This window comes from Setaria viridis, chromosome 3 (assembly GCF_005286985.2).
Source record: "Setaria viridis chromosome 3, Setaria_viridis_v4.0, whole genome shotgun sequence".
Classification (NCBI taxonomy): domain Eukaryota; kingdom Viridiplantae; phylum Streptophyta; class Magnoliopsida; order Poales; family Poaceae; genus Setaria; species Setaria viridis.
Genome location: NC_048265.2, coordinates 47,019,046 through 47,035,701, shown reverse-complemented (window position 1 = coordinate 47,035,701; position 16,656 = coordinate 47,019,046). Strand labels below are relative to the sequence as shown.

The window sequence follows — 16,656 nt, the reverse complement described above, 5'->3', positions numbered from 1 at the left end:
AGTAGGAGGAAGGTTAGTGCTAATAAACTCTGTTCTCTCAAGCTTACCAATGTTTATGAAGTCCTTTTTTAGAATACCTAAAGGTGTTCTTAAAAGATTGGACTACTACAGATCTAGATTCTTTTGACAGTACGATGAGCATAAGAAAAAATATAGAGTAGCTAAGTGGAGCATCTTTTGTGTACCAAATAATGTGGGTGGTCTAGGTATCACTAATTTGGAAGTTCAAAATAGATGCTTGCTAAGCAAGTGGCTATTTAAACAAGGAGGGAATGTGTTAAAGCTTGCTAAAAATAAAATATTTAACTAATAATACACTAACTCAAGTGTCAAAGAAGCCGGGTGATTCACAGTTTTGGGCCAGCCTTATGGAAATCAAGGATCAATTCCTATCAATGGGCAAGTTTGAAGTAAATAATGGGAATCAAACTAGATTTTGGGAAGATTTATGGGCTGGAAATGAAACTTTGATGAAAAGATTCCCATCCTTGTATAATATAGATACAAAGAAAAATGAAACGGTAGCCAAAGTTTGTAGCATTGTCCCTCTGAATGTATCATTTAGATGGGCTTTGATCGGGGACAAACTAATTAAATGGCTAAAGCTGGTGGCTGAGTTGGCAGAATATAATCTAAATGAACAGAAAGATGTTTTTCTTTGGAAGCTGAATAAAAAGAAAGAGTTCACAGTGAAATCAATGTACAAAGAGATAATGCAACACGAAGGAACACCATCTTTGTGTGCATCCTGAAAAATAAAAGTACCACTCAAGATCAAGGTGTCCATGTGGTTTTTGAAAAAAGAGTTATCCTGACAAAGGATAATCTTGCTAAAAGAAGATGGCAAGTACCAAGTGTTATTTTTTAACTCTGAGGAGACTGTACAACACTTATTTTTCGACTGTCATATGGTAAGGTTCATTTAGAATGCTGTGTATCTCTCGTTTAGAATTCAACTGCCTACTAGTGTGTCCAATTTGTTGTGGTCTTGGCTTAGAGGTTTTTCCTGGCAGATTAGAAGACAAATTCTTATAGGCGCTTCAGCTCTTTGCTGGGCAATTTGGTTGAATAGAAATGAGGTGGTGTTCAAAGGAACCATCCCTAATTCATTTTTTCAGGTAATTTTTAGGGGGACTTTCTGGACAAGTTGATGCTATCTAAAAGGAGGAGAAAATTGCTCTGAAGGAGACTGTTGCAAGTTGGAAGCTACAGTCTTGGATTTCTTCAACAAGTATGGATGGAATTTTAGGAGTAGACTTCAAACCTAGCATGCTCAGCCTCAGTATGTCTCTGAATTTTGCCCATAAGGGGTTTTGCTGTAATCGCGATCTAAGTATTGCTTGGCTGTAAACATTCACTTGTGAATGATTGAGGCTGGATTTGTTATCCTTAATCTACAAAAATTATTGGGCATTGCACGGGACTCAGCAGCTGATCAGATCTCGAGGTATCTACCATCTGTTCAACCAGAATATGCTCTTTATTTGTTTTTGCTCTATTTTTTTTCGAGAATATGCAGGAGAGCTGTGTATCTTTTTGTATTAAGAAGAAATAAAAGTTTAGTGTTACATTGCGGGCCATACGGGCACACGCACACGGTTTGACACTTGATAGCAATTATAAAAGAACGAAAACAACCGAAAACAGGACAAGTAGCAAGTAAGGAGCTAACTAGGGCCTAGCACTCCTACTGCTGCCGGCCATCCTAAGGTAGTAAGGTGCTTGGCGCCGGCACAGGTCCATAGCTGGGCTTCTTCTACGATCTCCTGGACCAATCGTGCAGCTGGTTTCGCTGAGTGTCTGTTAAACACTCTGTCATTTCGTTATTTCCAGATTTTCCAAGAGATAAGCATGAAGGCAGAGTCTATTCCTTTTTTCTTCAGGTTGTTCATTCCCCTTCGCTTCTGAAGCCACTAGTCGATCAAAGCCATCTCATGAGTCGGTGCTTGGTTTTGCATGTTCAGGAGCATGCTTATGACTTGCCAAACCTGTTGTGTATAGGAACATTTGGCAAAGATATGGTCTGCAGTCTCTAGCTCTTGGTCGCAGAGAGCACATGCCGTGTGATCTTGCAATCCACGTCGATGTCTCCTGTCCGCTGTCCATAGGCGATCCTTGACAGCAAGCCACATGAAGAATTTTACCTTCAATGGCGCCCAAGCTTTCCAGATAGGCTTTGCGGCAACGAATTTTGTAGCTCCTTCGAAGAACATTCTATAAGCTGACCTCGCAGAATAGATGCCCGAGGAATCCCATCTCCAAGAGACGATGTCCTTTATTCCTGAGATCAGATGAATCCCCTCCACCGCGTGCCAAAGTTGGATGTACTGCAATACAGCAGTTACTGTTACTTGTCCAACAATATCGCGAATCCATTGTTTTTGCTGCAACGCTTCAGCAACTGTTCTCCTCTTTTTGATTCTTGGCCTTATCAGGAGCAATGGTACATGGAGATAACTGTCCATTCCATCTATCTGTCCAGAATAGTGCCATTCACAGCTATTTTTTCTTATCGGGGAGGATTGGTCTACCTGAGGCTGAACACTAAATAAGTGTAAGAGCAATGTAGATTCTTTATTGTTCTGTGCCAGAGGCTTTCGTACACTAATCTCCCTATCTTTAAGTTGTTCACTTTCATGTATATTTCATAACCTGTGTTCCCTCACATGCATGATGTATGTTGCTTCCTGCTGATGTTAGATACAAGAAAAAAGTGTTTTTTTTTTGTAGGTCCGATGTCATCAATATTACCTCCCACCTTGCACGCATCAATTTTGATTTGATAAGATCGTTAACTGCATGGATTGTACATGATAGCGAGGAAATGATAATTTGATGAAATAATCATGCACGGAATATTTTCTATAAGAATAAATTACAGTAGTTACAATTTGTAAAGCACAAAGATTAGGTATTGCTCATTATGCACCTTTTGTTAGGGTAGCAGCTAATTTTAATTTATTTTGCAGGGTAGGAGCAAAGGAGAGATTTTTAAAAATATGGGTCATATGGAAGCTGCTCTAGTATCTGGGATATTGAATATTGTGGGTACGAACTTAGCTCCACTGGTCATCAAAGAGTTCAGCACTGTAGCAGGTGTGGCCAGAGATCTTCAGGAACTCAAGGATCTTGTTGAGGAGATCAATACTTGGTTGCAACAAGTAGGTGACAAAACAACGGGGAGTGAAAATTCATCTAATTGGCTCAAAGCATTAAAAGATGCTGCTTACGATGCTGAAGATTTAGTCCATGAATTCAATATGGAGGCTGAGAAACATGACATAAATGCTGTTGGTGTCAAGAATATTGTGGTCCAATACTTAAGGAAGAAACCAAAATCAGTTGTGTTTGAATACAAGACAGCTGACAAGATCAAGGCAGTAAAGAAGAGATTTGACGCAATTGTGTGAAGGGGAGAAGGGACTATAGCACAATAGCAAATAGTATACCAGCGGGATCGTTCTGCTCAGCATATAAGCAAGACAATTGGGGAGGTGCCACTATGGACTAAAGTGGACGAGGCATCAATATTTGGGAGGGGCCAAGTAAAGAATCAGATGATATCTGAGCTGACAGAGACTATTGACAAACAAAAATTGAAGATAGTTTCAGTCATTGGGCTAGGTGGCTCTGGGAAAACTACTCTAGCCAAACTAGTCTTTAATGATGCTAACATTATAAGCAAACATTTTGAAGTTCTACTGTGGGTTCATGTGTCAAGAGAATTCGCTGTTGAAAGGCTTGTTGAGAAATTGTTTGAAGCTATTGCTGGTGACAAGCCCGACCAGCTTCCATTGCAGCATGTGAGTAGAACAATCTCTGACAAGCTAGATGGAAAAAAGTTCCTAGCTGTCCTCGATGATGTTTGGACAGAGGATCGTGTTGACTGGGAGCGATTCATGGTGCATCTAAAGATTGGGGCACCTGGAAGTAGTATTTTACTCACTACCCGCAGTAGAAAAGTTGCGGAAGCGGTGGATTCAACATGTACGTATGATCTGCCATTCTTGTCTAAGGAGGAGAGCTGGAAATTGTTTCACCAATGTTTTGGAATTGGCACAAAAGCATTGGACACTGAATTCATACAAGTCGGGATAGAAATCGTGAACAAATGTGGTGGTGTGCCGCTCGCTGTTAAAGTTCTTGCAGGTGTTCTCCATGGAATAAAAGGAATAGAAGAATGGCAATCAATAAGAGATAGTAATTTATTGAATGTTGAGGATGAGGAACATAGAGTATTTGCGTGCTTATGGTTGAGTTATTTTCATTTACACCATCACCTAAAGCTTTGTTTTATACATTGCTCTATATTTCCAAGAGGCTATGTAATCAACAGGCGTCATTTGATTTCCTAATGGATAGCTCATGGTTTCGTCCCAACAAACCAAACTAAACAACCAGAAGACGTTGGAATTGGTTACTTTGATTCGCTTATGAAAGTCGGTTTTCTTCAAGATCGAGAAGAATCGTATAGAACTGGAGAAGTAACACGCAAAATGCATGATCTTGTTCATGATCTAGCTAGACAAATATTAAAGGATGAATTAATATTTGGGATGGCAAGTACCAATCAAATAAAGATGTGCCGATATTTATCTTTGACTTCATGGCCTCGGGGAGTTGACAGAAAACTATTTGACAAGGTCCGTGCTCTCTTTGTTTCTGGCCGTAACCTAGAGATGAAACACTGCGATAATCTTTGCATGCTGCCAGAGTGCCTTGGGGAACTCCAACCTTTACAGTCTTTGGACATCATAAATCTCCCAGCAATGTCCGTCTTGCCTGAACCAATGCAGCGCCTCACATCCCTCCGATCCCTCTTCATATTTGTATGCGATGCCCTCCGCCAGCTGCCTGAGCAACTCGGGGAACTCTGCTCCCTTGCTGACCTTGTAATAGTGGACGTACCTGCCCTGACTCACCTTCCTGAGAGTATGCGGCGCCTCACATCACTTCGATATCTCAACTTGGCTAGTTGTGTCGCATCGACCCAGCTTCCAGAGTCACTAGGCGAACTTTCTGCCCTTCTAAGAGTCGGGATCCAGAGCTGTTCCGGCCTTACATCCTTGCCCCGCTTCATTGGACGCCTTACTGGTCCAGAGGAATTGACGATAAACAAATGCCCAGAGCTGGTTAGGCGTTGCAGGGAAGGACTTGGGGAGGATTGGCACCTTATCTCCCACGTTCCAGAATTGAGGCTACTGGACTAGAGGCTCTAGCTCCAGGATCTGCACATCATATTCTAAAGCAAACGAGCAAGCCAAGGTGAGACATTTCTGTTTCTCTCAGGCACGGGCAATCTTTTTGGAGCAATACGCATACATTTTCTTCGCATCCGAAAATGCTCATTATGACAACTATTGGTACAAGATTATGTGTCATCTTCTTTTTTCTAGGGGAAAAATCGTATTACATGCCGTATCATATCACTGCTATTTATTCTGAAGGTTCACAAGATGTACGCTTCTCATTTTTCTTCTCCTGGTCCCTTTTTGTCCTTACTAATGTTCGTCACACTCATTCTCTGTGAGGCCTCTGGAATCTAACTGTTTCTGCTTTTAGAATCTGCAGTGATCACGTATGCACCACTTACGGGAAATAATTGCTACCAGAGCTTAAAAACTTTTAAATCTTGTGCCCGCTCTCAAGCTTGGAGTTGATACTACGGTACATTTCTTTTCCCTGAAGAATGTCAAGGCTATCAGTTGGGGTGGCATGCGTTGGAAGCCCAAGGAAAAGTGCTCAGGAGAGGTTCGTTTCAAAAAAGTGTTCAGGAGAGGATATCATAGTTGTTGGAGCATACTGGGGCGCTGGAGCTTTGGTAGTAAGAAGACGGCGAGATCCAGGAAAAGATTCAGAGGAGAGGGGATGTTTTTTCTTTTCACGATATTTCTGTGTCTGAAGCCTGAAGCGGTTTCGGTTTATCTGTCCGTGGATGTTAGCTGGTACCGTTTCCGGTTTTGGTCTCCATGCGTGAGGCAGAGGTGCTGTGCTTGAAATCATGGTACTGGCCTGCTGATGGTTTCTGCCTGTGGCTGATCCACTTGATCTTAACCGGCCTTGTAATAAAATTGTTATGTGACAGCATGTGATCACTTCTCTGTCTGAACATACCAGTAATATGTTTTTAGTGCTGTAGTGTCAGGCAATCTGGTCGTCGTTGCTCCTGAGTCCTGATATCAGCCCGTCGATTGCTCTTCCTGCCTTGCTGGTGATCCGGGCCAAGACCCAGTGCAAGCCCGGGCTACCAGCTAGCTAGTGTGCCCAACCAGTGTACACGACGATGCAACCTAGTCTGGGCCGCTAGGTCCAGCTGCTGCGACCACTGAGGTGTGAGGTGCCCGTGTCCAGGAACAGGATCGTCGTGCACCTCATCATGCATCCACTTAATTATTTTTGCACAAGCATGTTTTTTATTAAGGATAAAATCCGGCCGGTAGATATATACGGCCGAAGGATAGTAGTTCCTCAACAATGAGAAGCGAAAAAAAACTCTAAAACAAAGAAAAAAAATAGGATACTAAATTTCATTCTTCTTCTTCGTCCATACTTCTAACTTGCATTGTCTTTATATAGTGCCAATCCATCACATTTTTCATCTGCTTAGAAACTAGATGTCAAACTTGGAATACTTCTCTTCTATTGCTCCCACAACAGACTCCGCCTTAAGGTAATGAATGTCAGGCTAAAAGGACTTCCAAGACAATACCTCCAAAAAGGACACAATGTCGAAGACACCGTCATCGCCCATCTAGCGAGATGGGGTAAGGTTTTCACCTAGAAAACCGCTGACTTTGCATAAAGCATCTCAACAAACGTTTCAAGGGAGGGAAATGACGCCTAACTACGCCGTCGTTGCTGACACCGATACAACAGTCGGGTAAAGCTTTCCCCGTAGCCTTTTCATGACCATATCATCACCACAATGAGAAATCTGTCGACCTCTCACCATACAATACGAAAGAGGTATCAAGGACTTGGGTACATGGCCATATCCCAAGGAATTACCGCTATACCCACAACCACCCGATGGCGGTAGGCAGGCCCTCGCGAGGATGAAGATCACAGCAGGCACAATAGTGATGATGTCCGCCGCACCGTGACTACACCCGGTGACAAAGAATGGGTCGGGTCCTCCGGATCTGGTCGGAGAGGAGGCTAATCGCCGCCGCCGGCCATGCATCGTCAATGCGCATATAACATGGTATTGCCGTTCATTTTTATCAAGTTTTTTTTCGTCGACGTTCTAACGACTCAGAGTGACTAGAACTTGCACCCCCCCAGTTCCGGAGCTTAACTTTTTTTTGAAACACTGAGCTTAGCATTTTTGTGTAAAGTAAAAAAAGGGGAAAAAGGCCCTCCCGTCCCCTCCCGTGAATGGAATTTGATGAGTGACGTTGTGAAAAGAGGCAGTGAGTTTACGGAAGTATAGTGTGTGTCGAACAGACGAATAGCACCCGCTCTTGGCCCTTTCAGATCTCTTGGGATCGCTACACTTTGGTCTCTAGCGCATGCCCGCATCCGCAAATGCTCCACGAGGCTAGCTAGCTAGACAAGCGGCCGGGCTCTCCGATTGAGGCGGTGGTTGCAGGGCTTGCAGCAGCAACAACACGCTGACGAGCCTGCTGATCGAGCTGACCGGCCGCCAGTGCTAGCTCTAGCTGCTTGCCGGTAGCATTCCTTTGTCCACACGTCCCCTGCCCGACGCGTTGCTCTCTCACTGCTACGCGCACCGGCCGGCCCGGCCCGGCCGCCGTGGCCGCGACCGCGCAGCGCAGCGGCATCGTCGGCCGTACGTACCAGCCTCTGGATGGACGCCGGCGCCGATGCCGATGCATGCACGCCGCTGTCGCCGTCGCCCCGGCCGCTACGCACCGATCGGACAGGCCGCCGCGTGCCGACGATCTATCGCAGCGCGGTTGTCCTGGCGCTAGCTGCTGCCTCCTGCCTGCCGCGCGCCGGCCGGCGTGCTCGTCGTCGTCGCAGCCGCGTGCGTGGCGTGGCGTGGCGTCCGTCCACGGCGCGGTCATTCGTGCCTCGTCCCCGATTGGCGGCTTGCGCTTGGAACTGCACCGCCGCGCCCCTGCCCCTGCATATGCCTGCCTCTGTGCGTCTCCTAGCGCCCAGCCACATACTATACGCGAGGGATTTTGCTTGCTCTCTGCTGCCGCCTGCCCCGGCCGACCGCGCGCGTACGTACGTACAGGTACAGCGGATCCATGCATCCTCGTTCTTCCGGCGCGGGTTCCGTCGTCATCCCTTGTGCTGTTGTGCAGCGCATGCGAGTCAGCACATGCATGCCATGCACCCGTCAGTCCATGAACTGATCGATCGGATGATGTGATGCATGCATGCATTGCGTTGCGTTTTATGCGTGGCTGCACACGCCTCTGTATGCTTGCTCGTGTACGTACGTTCTCTCGGCCCGGCCGTACGTACGTACGTGTGCAGTGTGTTATCAGAAGAAATTCCGTAATTCCTTGATTATCCTAATCACAAGGTTATTAGCACTGACCTTGGTTACAGTGTGTTGGGGCATGCGTGACACGTCGCTTTCGATCGAGCTCCCAGCAGCGCTACTAGCAGCCACCAGCAGCTAGGCAGGCAGGCCTCCTCCTCAGCCGTCAGCTACGAGGTGCTAGCAAGATGATGGCGAACTGGCGATAGGTAGTAGTGACCTGCCGAAGCAGCAGCACAGCGGGTGCCGGCCTGGGCCGGATGACCACGGAACAGTAGTAGTGTGAGGGAGGGAGCGAGCCCAGCCTTCTGGACTCTTCTCTTGGTTTGTCCCCGGCCGGACACGCTGACACATGCAAACGAATCGAGCCGGGTCAGGAATTGTCCAAACATTTCACCTTCATGTACAGTACGGTCCATGGATGACACGCAGGCAGGCAGGGATCGTCAGGAATTCGTCTGCTGCCATCTGCGAGCCTAGAGAAAGCTACGTAACCTTTGCGGCCACTGGCCGGACGGCCACACCCCTGTCGTCGAGCCGTCCCTCTCCGCCTCGCGGCTCGCTCGACAACCACTGCGGCACACCGCCATCGTCCACCCACCACCGCCATCCACTTGCTGGTAGCTAACCGCCGCGGGGCGGCGGCGCTATATATATACACACACACAAGCTGGCAGCAGCAACCTCTCGACCTCACCGGCAGCGGCAGGGAAGCAAGCGCAAGGGAAGCATCGAGCGACTGTACAGCAAATCCGATCGGTTCGTCGTCGGCACATGGAGGCGCCGCTGCACCAGTCCCCCGTGCCACTGCCGCTCCCGCCGCCGCAGGAGGAGGCGGTGATCGGCGCCGCGCTGCTGCGGCAGGCGGAGGCGGCGCGCGCGATGATGGCGGCCGCCGCCGCCGCCCAGCACCAGCACCAGCAGCCTCCGCCGGCGGCGGCGATGGGGCGGGAGCAGTGCCCGCGGTGCGCGTCGCGGGACACCAAGTTCTGCTACTACAACAACTACAACACGGCGCAGCCGCGGCACTTCTGCCGCGCCTGCCGCCGCTACTGGACGCTGGGCGGGTCCATCCGCAACGTCCCCGTCGGGGGATCCACGCGCAAGCGCCCGCGCCCCGCGCGACCCACCCGCGCCCTCGCCGCCGCCACCGCCGCCGCAGCGACCACGCCGGCCTCCAGCGCTCCCTTCGACACCAGCTCCTCCTCCTCCCCTGTGGCGCCGGCGGCGGCCCTGCAGGGTGGCCTCCTCGGCTCGCTGCTGCTGGGCTCGGCCTCGGCGTCGACGCTGCTCGCGCTCGGCGCGGCGCCGCTGCTCGAGGGCCGGCTCGGCTTCGGCCCCGGCCTTGGTCAGCCAGCGCTGCTAGCCGGCGCCAACGCCGCCGCCGGCGACCTGTCCAGGCTGGACTTCGGCGGCGCGGGGCCGCTGCTGTGGCCCGCCGCGGCGACGGTCCTGGAGGGCGACCGCGCGTTCCCGCTCCCCCCGCCCGCCGCTGCGCTGTGGCAGAAGGAGCTCGCCGCGGCGGCGCCGCCGCCGGTGGAGGCCGGCGGGTTGCACCACGGCGGCTCCCCGCACCTGCTCCTGTGACGCGTATACATTTGATGGGCCGTAGAACGCTAGCTTGTCGCGCATGCATGCATGACGACATCGATCGATCGACGAGAGCTCTCTTGTCAAGTACTGTTGTGGCTCTGCGTAGGCTGTTCGTACGCGTGCGCGGTGATTCGTGAAATTTCATGATCGCGTGGGTTATGCGTGGCGTGACGTTAGCACGTATAACAACGTACGGAGTACAAGCGATAAGGATTGTGGAGTCGGTAGGGGGTTGCCTTATTCTGTTTTTTTTTACTCGAAAATGTTGAGAAATTATATATTCAGTTCTTCATGAAAAAAGTCACTCTTTATATATACTTGCTTATATGTAGTTATGCTGATTACATGGTTGGCAGCCGGGTCATCTGGTTGGGCTCTTTTTTTCTCGTATAATCTTTGTTGAAGTATACTTTGTTGGTACAACGAACATATTATTTTGGGCATAGAGCAACTTCAAGAGTTCCTAAATTTTTTTTTCCTAAAACGAGATATTAGGGACTTTGCTAAAAAAATTTTCCCCTAAAATCATATGAATCCACAGCAGAACGTTAAAAACTACCCCAATAATTTAAAAAAGGCCACGTCATCGTAATTGAGCCCATTTGCTTGGCCTGCCCACCTCCTAGCCCATGACACCAGGTACCCTCCTCTCTTCTCGGAGCACTCCAGGCACTTGGTCAGCACAACCTCACCTGCCGGCACCGCTTGGTCAGCACAACCTCACCTGCCGGCGCCGCTTTCTTGCCGCCATCTTTCTACCCGAGCCCGCTGCCGACTTCTCGTGCTACATCATGTATCAGATCATGTGTCCATTCATCACTATCTAAAATTGAGATACTGCAACTGCACTTGTTGTCTCCCCTTCATGAGATCCGAAGAAAAGAAATTGAGAAGGGGCAAAAAAAAATTGAGAGGACGATGAAGATCAGCAGCGGTACGAGGCCATAGCTAGACGCCGGCTGCGTGCTCCAGGGTGCTCTGCATCATGTAGCTGCACTATGGCATACACGCCCCCAATCTGCACGAGCAAGGACGAACAATTACCACAAAATTCGCGTATCCAGCAATTAGAAATGCTTACAAGGAATCACTAGATGTCTAGATCGACTATTTAGATTTAGGGAGAAGGGAACGGGTTGGAATCACGCACCAGTACCATCGGGAGGCTCAGGTGGCCGTCTGTCGAGGCGCAGCAGCAGGATGGTGAACGGGCAGACGAGTAACTCAGCGGCGAGTGCCCGTAGGAACATGTCCCTCTCGAAGGCCACCACCGCTTGCGCGTAGGGGTAGCCGCCGACAGCGTAGCGCGCGACGACCAGGGCGATGCTGGCGGTGCTGCCCACGAACATCAGCGACCGCCGCATTCACCTCCGCGGTCGCGGGCCTCCTCGGCACCAACGCCGGCGGGGGCGAGGCCCTCGCCACCGCCTCGATGTCCGACATGGCAGCGCGAACCCCGTGCTCCAGCCTCCAGAAGATTCCTTGGTGCTGTTGAAGATCTGAGAAGGTTCGGCTGCTTGGGTGCTGCCCGGGAAAAAACGGGCGAGCGAAAGAGGTCGGGGGTGGATCGGGGGAGACGGTCCACCGCAAATATATGCGGACCGTAGGGTGTTTTTTTTCGCGTCGCTAATATTTTGGGGGAGTTTTAGGTTGACTATTGAAGTTTTTTTTCTCTTTTTTTCCGTAAAGAAGATATTAGGGTAAGATTAGCAGTTTTTTGAAGTTGCTCTAAGAGATTGCTAGTAAAAGTATATGCAATAAGTTATTTTCTCGTACGGCAAAGGATATGCTTACACGCATCGTAATTTTTTTTCTGCCACATGTTGGTTAGATAGATATATCAATGTGCTGGTTACGTAGCGATACGCTCAGCTGGTAAGGTTTCTTGTGGTGGAACCTACTTACTAGGATTCGAATTCTCGACTCGGCATTAGTGCTCGCATTTTTCTGGATTTATTCTAGGATTTAACCGACATTATAAATTTAGTTGTAGATGATGTGCCTGTCGACAGCGAGGCTCCAATGGTGACTTCATCAATCTTGATGATTCGCCGGTTTAATTTTTCGGATGTGCTCATAGGTATGTGAGTGTCTGTATTTGTACGAGTGATCAGAAGAAAAAGCACCGGTTACGAAGATTGTGCCAACTCGTTGGCTTAAAAAAGTTTTTGTATTTTTTCGTGAGGGAAAAAAAGGTTTTCGTTTGGGGGAGTGCCTACCTACCACCCGGATGATTTCCTATATCAATCACTTTTTAAACCAATCCAATAGTGACACGTCGATACAGAACACAAAAAAAGAATCCGAGTGATATAACAATTTTTGTCACCCACAAAAGCTAGAAACTTTCGTAACAAAAAACTGAGTGAGGAGCAGCTCAGAAAATCACTCAGAAAAACTTGAATAGCCCCCGTGCTTGTCGTGCTGTGCTGTTTGTGCGAGATCCATCGAGCGATAAACTGAGCCCACTGTTCACGTCTCTTTCTTCACGCCGTGTGACTCTTTAAAAAATTGGATCAATATTGATCATACAATAAAATTGCAGTTCACATGTTCAAATAAAGAAGCCATCTACCATCAAATGTAAAGGAACCAGAACCATACAGACCACAGACCCACACTAATGCACTTTGCCCCTCAAACATGATTGAAAACATAATTAATACAAAACTAAGACCTGACTGCTTTAGAGTCGAGATCCATTTGCAGTTTCAATTGCAGCCTTGACTTGTATAAAAAAAGGGGAAGAAACTGAATAATGAAGATCTGAATTATTTAACAAGAAAGGCAATGGTTTTGCAGCTACAACAGATAAAAAACAGCAATATAATGAAGCACGTAAAAAAAATAACTAAAAGACTGATTCAAAATTGTCTTGCACTCAAAATGAATATGACTAAAACTGAATCAACGTTAACTGAAAACTGAACCACAACACTGGTATGTAATCAGCTACCAGTTGATATTTCAGAAGCTGTTAAAGATTCAGATGTGGCAGAGCACATTGTTCTGTTGGGCCTTCAGACCTGCTTGCTAGGGTTGATGGCTCTCGGGTGCTCATCAATTTCAGCCACTATCAGTAGCGTGAAAAGTGGGTCATCCTTCTTGACAATCCCCCACCATGAGCAGTTGTTACAATTTATATTTTTCAGAGCATTATGGTGGTATACAAATATGAAGACATATCTACAGAAGTAAAAAAAAAGACAATTACTCAATCTTTGTGGCTTTGAGGTCCTCCTCCAGGGTGAAACCGCAATGCTGACATTTCCATCGGGAAACAAGAGGAGCAAAATAAATGAAAACGGGATTGAACAACCAAGTAATGAAATGATCACTAGGTTTCGATACGAATAGTCCAACATGCTTTCTAAAATTCATTTGCACAAAGGCCCTGTGGAAAAATTGCTTTGTTCCTTGTTCTATGAGGCATGAGTTGCTGCAGGAAGAAAAAAAAAGGAACATGCCACAATGTGGGTGCAGGCAAGCAGGATGCATTTCAAAATTAATTAACCACTCAAGAAGTAAATATATGTTTCCTCCTTGTTGCAAGTGAATGCCATTTAACAAAGTTGACACAGAAAAACACAATATGTCAAGACTACAGTTTACTCTCAATTCCGATAAGGTAGTAACCTAGTATTTTAAACAAAGTTTATAGGGGCTGCAAGACAAGACCTCAAAGAATGGAAGAGATACTGAATAAGGAATCTCAAAGGTAAGAATCAATAGTCTCCTTTAAAAGGAAAAATAGTAATAAAAAGAAGACAAAAAACTTACATAAAACAACACTAAAGATATAAACAAATTTGTGCGAGATCCATCCAGCAACAAACTGAGCTCACATCTTCTTCCCCCCATGTGACTCTTTGTAATGAAGCCATGTAGGTAGTAAGAAATAAATGGATCAATCTTGATCATACAACAAAAAGTGATGTGTATTTATCTTGCAGTACATAGATTGCTTCTAATGTAGAAATTCACAAATAATATAGAGCCACCAGCACATTCTCAAAAAAAAAAAACCTGTCACAACCAGTCTCCAATGCGTAACATGGCAGTTATGAAATGGGTGGCTGTGTACAACTCATTAGTGGTAGGATCTGCCAAAAACCTCCCACAAATAGTGCATGTGATATATACCTTGTGTGCTAGCAGCTTGAATACATCCACACTGAAGATAAAAGAAAAAAAGGATATTTAATTATTTACATATTTAAAATGACAAAGTTCTTCCAAAAAGGATAGGAACACACACACATTGATGATCTGAAAACACTTAATACGCCTAGATAACTCACTAAATAACTGAATATTCAGACAACAATATACTAGAAACACTAAAGAATTTAATATTCAGACAACAATATACTTAAAACACACAATTATTACTGACCACACTCACTCATATAACTAAACACACACCATTCTTACTCAGACCTAGTACATTACCTAGTTGAGGTAAATGATACTTCCATTGTAATAAATAGGGGTCATTCATAGCCATAAACTTCATCCACTATGAAATGGTCTGCTCGCCATACAAGAACACTCGAAAATCCAATTGAGCAGCATGTCTAGATCCCAGAAATGAGGCGTAGAGCACACCATCAAAATTAGAAGCAATGCGGAAGCCTGTTGCAGATTGAATTATATCGAAGTTGCAAAAGGCAGCCATGGCCTTGAGGAGCACTGTGACAACCACCTTGGACAACAACAGCTGCGGCTTTCTGTTGGACAACACCATCCCCTGGACCATGAACAACAGGTGTTTGCTGCTGTGCACTAGCACCAAATCCACGATGAGCAGTTGAGCACCACCATCCATTTTCGGGAAGAAAATAAACACAAAAAGAACAGGAAGTTCGCTAAGTCAAAGAGGAGCAGCAGTGGTTGTTGTTTCAGGCAATGAAGAAAATTACATCTAGAGAACAACAATCAGATTATACTGCAGTTAATCCCCAAACCCTGCAGTCTCCAAAAATCACTCCACGAAATGCAGCAACTGCATGCAAGGAAGGCAAATCGATCTCACAAGTACAGTAACTGAGCAGATCACTCCAATACCAACATAACTACAAGGAAATTCATCGAGACAACCGCCACACTAAGGTAGTATTTGGTTGCTCGCATGGAAGATGATCCTGTATGGGATGGTTCAGCTGGATAGGTTGATCCTGGATGGATTGATACATGTGAGGATGGTTCCATCCTGTACCGAGTCGTTCGGTCGATTTTGGCGCACAGCTCGGTACGACATCTTCTCGGTATATTCCAAGAATCCGAACCATCTCATCCTGGACGAAACGGTGCGATTCAACGAACCAAACACTAGGACGTGCTCAGATCCCGCACCAATTCATACATGTATCGGTTCATATAAGGAACCAAACACTACCTAACACATGAATGCAAAGCCGGACATCACTGCAGTAATCCAACGAAAAAAAATCAACCAACGAAACAACAACAACAAAAAAAAATTGGAGCTCACACGCATGCGTGTGAGTGAGTTCGCTACACCAACAACGAGAGATTGACGGAGCCGCTCTCGCTGCCCTGACCTTCGCCGGCGCCGGGCGCGCCCCATAGCCTCCACGCCATCTCTCTCCCCCGCCGGCCGCCGGTCGACAGCATGTGCTGGGAGCACGGTGGCGCAACCCCTATCAGGGCGACAACAACTGAACGTGCCAAGAAATAACAAAACACGTGCCCAGGAAACAATATCAAATTACGGTGAAAAAAAATGTAGCACGAATCTTGGAATGATCTCAACCGCACAAAACCGAGTGATAAAGAGACAGAAAAACACCCGGGTGATGTATAGAAATTTGGTTTGGATTGGAGCCAGCAAGTATATGCATGTTATTAGGCCAGGTTTTTATCAAACATTCCAAGTGTGCATGTTACTGGGCCAGGTAGGCCATAGTTCTCGCTCGGTCCGATCCGCTGCTGGGCTTGTGACGGCCTCAAATTCAGCCCAAACACGCGCAGCCTAGAAAATGAACCCAAACCCAGACTGCCAGGCCCATGCGATGATCACTTATCGATTCTTGCCATGCATGGCAGTGATGTTTATATGGGCCAGGCCGAGGATTCCAAGAGATCGATCGCACACCAGAGGCCACCACGCACGGAAGATTCAAACGATACTAGCCGTTGCCTGTTGGGCTTCCTACCGATTTTTTTATATTTTTTCTTTTACAATTTTGCAGAAATAAATAGCCGATCTAAAAATTTGTAGAAATAGCCGGTAAATTTCCCTTCCGGACAATACACTTTCAAAAATTTATAACTAATTCATATGAACTCGGATGAAGATAAATTTTATATAAAAATTGTAAATCTTGACAAGATCTACAATTTTGTAGTTCAAACTCTTTCATTTAATGTCATCTTGATGATCAAATAATCGACACAAGTTTTGAATCTTGGTGCTAATTTAACCATGTACATGTACAATTAAATGGTTCCAGGAATTCATGAACCAGCTTGGGTATCAAAACGCCAACTAAACAATTTGATTAGAGGCCTGTAGGACGTGTATCCTCACTGTTCTGTCCGAGATTTTTTTTAGAAAAAAACGCTTATTTTAATCAAAACAT

At 46.5% G+C, this 16,656-nt stretch overlaps 2 protein-coding genes and 1 pseudogene across 2 annotated transcripts; 2 read left to right on the top strand and 1 right to left on the bottom strand.

Annotated features, from left to right (window-relative positions):
* Positions 1 to 1,667: 1,667 nt before the first annotated feature.
* Positions 1,668 to 2,182, bottom strand: LOC140222301 (uncharacterized; annotated as a pseudogene).
* Positions 2,183 to 4,790: 2,608 nt separating this feature from the next.
* Positions 4,791 to 5,296, top strand: LOC117850725 (uncharacterized). The gene has a single exon (XM_034732586.2). The coding sequence runs from the start codon at positions 4,791 to 4,793 to the stop codon at positions 5,208 to 5,210; it is 420 nt and encodes a 139-aa protein (XP_034588477.1). The 3' UTR covers positions 5,211 to 5,296.
* Positions 5,297 to 9,097: 3,801 nt separating this feature from the next.
* LOC117848632 (uncharacterized) lies at positions 9,098 to 10,368 on the top strand. Its single transcript, XM_034730116.2, has one exon. It carries the CDS (start codon positions 9,233 to 9,235, stop codon positions 10,043 to 10,045), a length of 813 nt encoding a protein of 270 aa, XP_034586007.1. The 5' UTR covers positions 9,098 to 9,232; the 3' UTR covers positions 10,046 to 10,368.
* The last annotated feature ends 6,288 nt before the right edge of the window (positions 10,369 to 16,656 follow it).